The 7,599-nt window shown below is 38.9% G+C and overlaps 1 protein-coding gene across 1 annotated transcript; it reads right to left on the bottom strand.

The window, feature by feature from the left end:
- Positions 1–1,521: 1,521 nt before the first annotated feature.
- ASCL4 (achaete-scute family bHLH transcription factor 4) lies at positions 1,522–2,085 on the bottom strand. Its single transcript, XM_060779710.2, has one exon. It carries the CDS (start codon positions 2,083–2,085, stop codon positions 1,522–1,524), a length of 564 nt encoding a protein of 187 aa, XP_060635693.2.
- Positions 2,086–7,599: the final 5,514 nt, after the last annotated feature.

Here is a 7,599-nt window from a genome sequence, read left to right on the forward strand (position 1 = left end):
GCCAGATGTTTCTCAATGTTCCTCACCATTAACTATTCTAAGGCTGCTGGTATATATTTTAGATATCACCTACCAGGTCAATGAGATAGCAAAGGACTTCAGTTTGCTTCAAAGGTTTAGGGGACAAAATAAAGACATTACCTCTCAAATAAGAAATCTGCCCCCATGAAAATTTCTTTCTTTCCTGAAATTCTTAGTGTTGCAATAACTTAAAACTTAAGTCCAATATATAATAATATAATTTAGCCATGCAAAGAAAAGGACAGACAAAGTTATCATGGGAATAGGAACACAGTTCATATGTGTTATAAGTGTGGTTCTTCATTGTATAACTTCCAGCAATGATTAGAAATTTGGGAACTAAAGGAAGATTTAGTTGTGGGTGAACTTCTTGCTCTCTTTATAACAATGTTCCTGTATTGCTTCTTCTTCTTTGATTGATAATGTGTACATTAACATACACATGCAGTCACCAAACTAGTCACTATAATTACATTTTAATCCATAAAGGTGATTTGTAATTACTTAACATTGTACAAAGAATAGAATTGAAATGAACTGTGTTCCTTTACTCGAGCTTTTTCCAAACGGGTACTTCTATCATTCTGACTGGAATGATGGGAGCTGTAGTCTGTTATCTGAAGGACACCAACAAGGGAAAGGAATACAATGAACCCAAAATGAAATTATGACTAAACACAAATTAATACACAAACAGCAGCTGATTCCAAAAGCAGCATAATGAGGATTCTGTTGTTTTTAAATGGATGTTCACAATCCGTTAAGGTGTAATCTCATTCAATTTCACTGTATTTTGAAAGGGGAAACTGAATACCTCTACATATGTTCTAATCTAATAACATTTTATATGCTAATACTCCAATATGAAGACAGTGTGCTGTGATTCAATCAAACTTTGATGAACCGAAAAGTGGCTCACAATTCAATGCATCTCTCATTGAAATTAAGAGTTGCTTTTCAAATTCCATTGATATCTGTGATGTTTAAACACAACTAATTTTATCAGCATCCAGAGCAATACTCGTACCCAAGGAGAACATTTTATGGATCTTTTAAAAGCAATTACAGTATGCTTTGCCTACTGAACCCAACATACATTGATATCCTAATGTGAAACTGAAGAAATGAGGAATCATCTGAATTTATTGTCCTCTTCTGAATAGACCAAACAAACAAATCAAAGATTGCAACAATTAATGACCATGTTATATATTTTTAAAAACTATTCCAACCCTAAAACACACACATACACAATAAGACCATAAATAAACAAAAATGTTAGGAGCAATGTTGTTGTCTCCTTACACAAGCATCTGAAGTTTTGCCCAGAATGAAACAGATGGTACAACTGAGATACCTTTCTCGTCCCTTTGCTGGGAACTGAATTAGTTCTTGCAGGAAAAGCTGTGCCAATGTAGAAATCATGTAGTTCTTTGAGATACTAAGAAAGAGAGATGCAATCTTGAATTTGTAGGTTTTTGAAGAAGTTCCTGAAGTTTCTTAACTGCATACTTCTTCAAACTCACTGTAAGGGGATGAAGCTATTGAGGTCTTAGATTCCCCATCACTGTTGCATTCCCTTCTTAAGCTCAGACCAGGTGCCCCTGTTGCTGCTTCTGTTGCTGCCGGAATAGCAGGTTTCGTGTTTGTCTCTAAAGGATGGTAGTCCAGCAAGCTCTGGAGGTGTTTGATATAAGTGATGGCAGCCCGCAAGGTCTCAACTTTGCTGAGGCGCTTATCCGCAAGCTCCTTGGGGAGGTGGTCTCGGAGACGCGCATAGCCCTCGTTCACACAACGGACCCGCTGCCTCTCCCTCTCGTTCCTTTTCCGAATGAAGGCCGGCTCAAAGGAGTAGTCATAGACCCCTACGTAGCTGGAGAAGGGCAGGTAGGAGAACCGTCCTGAATATCCGTGGTAGGCTTGGTGGTCCCAATACGGAGGTTCAAAGTGGAAAGGAATGCCAAAAGGTTCTTGGAGAGGTAAGCAGTGAGGACTGGTGACATGGGATGCTGGTCCTGGGAATGCGATTCTATTCAAAAGGGCATCATCTTTATTGCTTCCCATTATGAAGCAGTGCATCAATCACTTCTATGGCTCTTCAGTCCATCAATGGAAAAAGCAGATGGACCAGAAGCTCCACTTCATACAATATTCTCCATTTTTCTGATCATCGGAGCTGTAGGTATAAAAAACGACGATTCTAGTGTTCCATTCTGTCTAAATGCCAGCTCTGCTCCTGGATCTGTGATTACAGAGGCAGGATGCCTTTTAATTTATAAGCATTCTGCTAGGACCATCACTCCGCACGTTAAACCCAGGTTTCTCTCTGATCTTCATATTTCAAAAAGATAATGAGAGGGTTCCTGTGTTTCTTTTCTCTTAGCTTGGATGTGTGACTATAGAGATAAAACCAAACATAAATAATCTTCCAGGCTGTAAACACTCCTCAGGTATTGTAATCCATAGTGCCCTTTGATATTACCTGCCTGCCAAAGGATGGGTAATTTTTTTAAAAAAAAAGTTTACAGGCAACTGCCAAGTGTTGCCAGAGCTCCTCCTCCAGAACCAGGATCTCCTGTCAGCTTTGAAAAAAAGACGAAAATTAGCCAAGAGCTTCCTCTCCCCAAATCCAAAGGGCAAGGGCTGCCTTTGTTGCTTCTACTGTTCAAAAGTAACCAGAATCATATGAAAGTTTGCAGACTTATGCCAGATCTGCCCTAGTTTCTAAAGTTGGGAGTTAAACATCAAGAATACATAATATCAAGGGAAATAGTGCTCCCTTGTGGTTATTGACTATGGCAGGTTGCTCATCAGGCAAGCATAAATGATAACAGTTATAACAGTACATTTTTGCCACAACAAAAAAGTCATTTTGATCAGGGATATTTCTGTATTTGACTGCTTAAAGATTTTTAAAAGTGCACATTAGAGCATGTGGTTCTTACAAAGTTTCCCCCATCCATGTGTTGTTGCTGTTGTGTGCCTTCAAGTTTTTCCAACATCTGCTGGAAGTTGATAATAGAGACAGGCTGAAGGACCTAAAAATTCCTATAGAAAACATCTCTAAGTAGGAATCTCTAGGTCCTCTAGTACAATCCAGCAGAAGTTGGCTATAGAGTCACGCTGGAGAGACTAGATATTTCTAGAGAGGATATAGTAAAAAAATAATCGTAATTTTTGTGGTTTTTCACTTTTGCAGGAGAACTTTACTTTGTCTTTAACCTCAGCATATGTGGAAAACTGAGTATATTCCCATTAATTTTCAGCAGCAGAAGAAGCTTTGGAGACCCAATACAAGACCTCTTTGAGAAGAAACCCAAGGAAGTCTCAACATCAACCAGGATAACTTCCTACATTAGTATCCATTATCGTTGCTACTCCTCTACTTCTGGACATCCACACTGATCAAGCAGTACATAGAGGAGGATGCAAAGGGAATTAAACCCTGTCTACACTACTATTCATGCCAATAGTAGAACATGAAACCCTGGAGTAATTATGACTGGATACATAGGTTGGAAAAAACCTCAGTGTGTAAACCAATAACACAATAGCTTGTTACGGTAGACTCTAAGCCCCCTTCCACACATCTGAATAAAATCCCACATTATCTGCTTTGAACTTGGATATATGGCAGTGTGGACTTGGGTCCCTTCCACACAGCCGCATAAAATCAACACTGAACTGGATTACATGGCAATGTGGATGCAGATAACCCACTTCAAAGCAGATATTGTGGATTATCTGCCTTGATATTCTGGGTTATATGGCTGTGTGGAAGGGTCCTCAGTTAACTGGAACTCAAACACTCATAACTCTCAACAAATGGGGGAGGGGGGTCAAAGGAATGATACTTTAAATTTAAAAAGGTGATTTTGAAAAGGCATGCACTCTGCATGTTATCAGAAGTCCCCTTCCGACCCAGGAGGATGAAACGGAAGAAACACACCAACAAGTTGAATCTCTCTGAAGATTAGCTTTTTTTATTATTTTTTCTATGGCCCTGGGCTACTTTGGGAGTGGGAGGGTGCCCTCACCTTGCACTTATTTTTATATACTACCAATGTAATAACTTGCAAGCCAATCTAATAACTTTTACAAATAATTGTAAGCCGCTTTGAGTCCCCTTCGGGGGTGAGAAGGGTGGCAAACTGCATTAAATCTACAGTGTAGATGCCCCCTTCCTGGTATGAAAAGTATGTTCTCTGCATAAAGAAGGAAAACGAACAAAACACCTCTGCAGTGTCACATAGACGCAATAAGAGTAACGTTTTCTAAACGATGATGAACTGTAAAAGGGATCTGATGGCCTCCCTGCTGAAATGGAACACATCCTTTGAGCCGTGAAAGTGTTTTGATTTTACTTGCTTTCTCTTGAGAACAAAGGTGTAGGCAGTCAAGTGCCTGCAAGTCTCTTCCTGCAAAGGCAACTCTCGTCTGGAACTTTGTTTTGAATCTACAACAAAATTTGATCTGATTTCAAAGCACAGGTTTCCAGCATTTTGGGGGAAAATACATTTAAAGTCTTGGTGAAATTCAAGTGGCCTATATGAGAACAAGGTGAACCCTGACTGGATCTACTAGGGATCACATACATTGCCAAATTAATGCAGTTTGATACCACTCTTAACTCCCATGGCTCAATGCTATGGAAACCTGGAAGTTGTAGTTCCACAAGGTCTTTAGCCTTTTCTACCAAAAAAACACTGGTGCCTCGCCAAACTGCAGCTCCCATGATTCCATAGCATTGAGCCATGGCAGTTAAAGGGGTGTCAAACTGCGTTAATTCCACAGTGTAGAGGCAGCATAGGTAAAAAAAGTAAATAATGCAAAACATCAATAGCAATGCTTCTAATCGTCTGATGTTTTAAATAATGTCAATTAATAGACAGAGTGAGCCAAATATCAGATCTTACGTTTTAATTATGGGGGTTTTTTTGGGTGAATTTGACAAGACTGTACACGTAACATAATGTAATTTTATTTCCTCTGTACATGATGCTATGGTATTGAAAATTAAAAGCAAAAAAATAAGGCATTAAATATTGAAAACCCCTTTTTGTAATTTTGGTCCACCCTGTCCTTTTTAATTTTAATTTGCACATTATAGCCTTCATGTTACATAATGTCCATTCCCAAATATAGTTATTAAATGTTACTTATGCAATTTTAATGCCCTCTAAAATTTAGAGGGCAAATTCAAGAAAACTTGCTATTCCTTAATATGGGAAATCATTTTTTTGCTATTTTTTTTGCTATTTTTAATCAATTTTTATTTGCACATGTTTTATGTTACACAATCTCCCTCTTGTCATATACAGATCACATCAATTTTTTACATATATTTGTATTATTCTGAGTTTCTTTGGAGAGAGGGGGCTGGTTAAAAATAAAGACTATGATGATTCTATTTTTACAAACAAAAGGTTACACATAAATTATTATTATTATTATTATTATTATTATTATTATTATTATTGAATATTTGCTATCTGTAATGGACCCATATGACACTCTGGCACTTTAGTTGTGAATTGATGGCAGCTAGTTTGAACTATAGATGGTCTGAATTTTTAAATTGTGTATTTTATTTTATTTTCTGTGTTGATAGAGGTTGCTTTCTAACTTTATTTGCGATGTTGTTTTATATTCAAGTATTGGTTATGTTATACTGCGCCTGGAGTGCCTTGTAAGCTGCTCTGAGTCTTTTTTGGGAGATGGTGGTGGGATATTGTTATTGTTGTTTATTCGTTCAGTCACTTCCGACTCTTTGTGACCGCATGGACCAGCCCACGCCAGAGCTCCCTGTCGGCCATCACCACCCCCAGCTCCTTCAAGGTCAATCCAGTCATTTCAAGGATACCATCCATCCATCTTGCCCTTGGTCGGCCCTCTTCCTTTTTCCTTCCATTTTCCCCATCATCATTGTCTTCTCCAAGTTTCCTGTCTTCTTATTATGTGGCCAAAATACTTCATCTTTGCCTCTAATATCCTTCCCTCCAATGAGCAGTCGAGCTTTATTTCTTGAAGTATGAACTGGTTGGATCTTCTCGCAGTCCAAGGCACTCTCAGAATTTTCCTCCAGCACCACAGTTCAAAAGCATCTTATCTTCCTTCGCTCAGCCTTCCTTATGGTCCAGCTCTCACATTCATAGATTACTACAGGGAATACCATTGTTTTAATTACATGGATTTTGGTTGCCAGTGTGATGTCTCACCATTGCTTTAACTATGCGGATCTTCATTGCCAGTGTGATGTCTCTACTCTTCACTATTGTATCAAGATTGGTCATGCTCTCCTCCCAAGAAGCAAACATCTTCTGATTTCCTGGCAGCAGTCTGCATCTGCAGTAATCTTCGTGTCTGGAAATACAAAGTCTGTCACTGCCTCAGTCTGGCTGCCATAATCTTGGTTATTTTGATGTTTAACTGCAACCCAGCTTTTGCACTTTCTCCTTCCACTTTGGTTAGAAGGCTCGTCAGCTCCTTGCGTTCCGCCATCAAAGTGGTGTCATCTGCATATCTAAGGTTGTTAAGGTTTCTTCCAGCAATTTTAACCCCAGCCTTGCATTCCTCAAGCCTTGCACATCACATGATGTGTTCTGCATACAAGTGGAATAGGTTGGGGGAGAGTATACAACCCTGCCGTACGCCTTTCCCAATCTTGGACCAGTCTGTTGTTCCATGGACAGTTATACTTGATATAAATAATGCTTATTATTATTATTATTATTATTATTATTATTATTATTATTATCATATATGGAAAAAAATTTAAAATGACATAAAGCCTCTCTTTTTACTCCTCTTACTGCAGAGTGTCTTTTAGTTTGATAGGACTGAAATCACAATTTAGGACTGGAATCGGAATTTAATTTTAAAAGATTTTGAGAAATGTAAGTGAAACTTTCCATATTGCAGCAATAATAACTAGCTGCCCCCTGCCACGCGTTGCTGTGGGCCAGTCTGTTGATCTAGAAAATAAAGGAATGAGAAATTGTTGGTTTCTAATATATGTAATTTCTTTCTGCTTGTGGGTAAACAGTATTTCTTGATGTTTCTTTGTCAGTGTGGATGTGGAGAGTGTCTGGTTTGCCCACCCTGGAACATGCAACATATCATTGTCCTTCTTTAAGGGTCCCTTTCAAATCAATACTATATCTGTGTGTGAATCATATCTATCTATCTCTATCTATGGCTGGAGGACTTTGATTACGTTTTCTTGCCCTGATGAAGGGAGTTCGATTGGATGGCCTTAAGTATTTTCTGTTGGTCATGGGGGTTCTGAGTGGGAAGTTTGCCCCGATTCTGTCATTTGTGGGGTTCAGAATGCTCTTTGATTGTATGTGAACTGTGAATCCCAGTGCCTACAACTCCTAAATGCCAAGGTCTATTTCCCTAAATGCTATCTGTGTTCATATTTGGGCGTATTGAGTGCTTGTGCCAAGTTTGGTCCAGATCCATCATTGTTTTGAGTCCACAGTGCTCTCTGGATGTAGGTGAACTGCAACTCAAGGACAATGCCCACCAAACCCTTCCAGTGTTTTCTGTTGGTCATGGGAGTTCTGTGTGCCAAGT

Source organism: Anolis sagrei, chromosome 5 (assembly GCF_037176765.1).
Source record: "Anolis sagrei isolate rAnoSag1 chromosome 5, rAnoSag1.mat, whole genome shotgun sequence".
NCBI lineage: Eukaryota > Metazoa > Chordata > Lepidosauria > Squamata > Dactyloidae > Anolis > Anolis sagrei.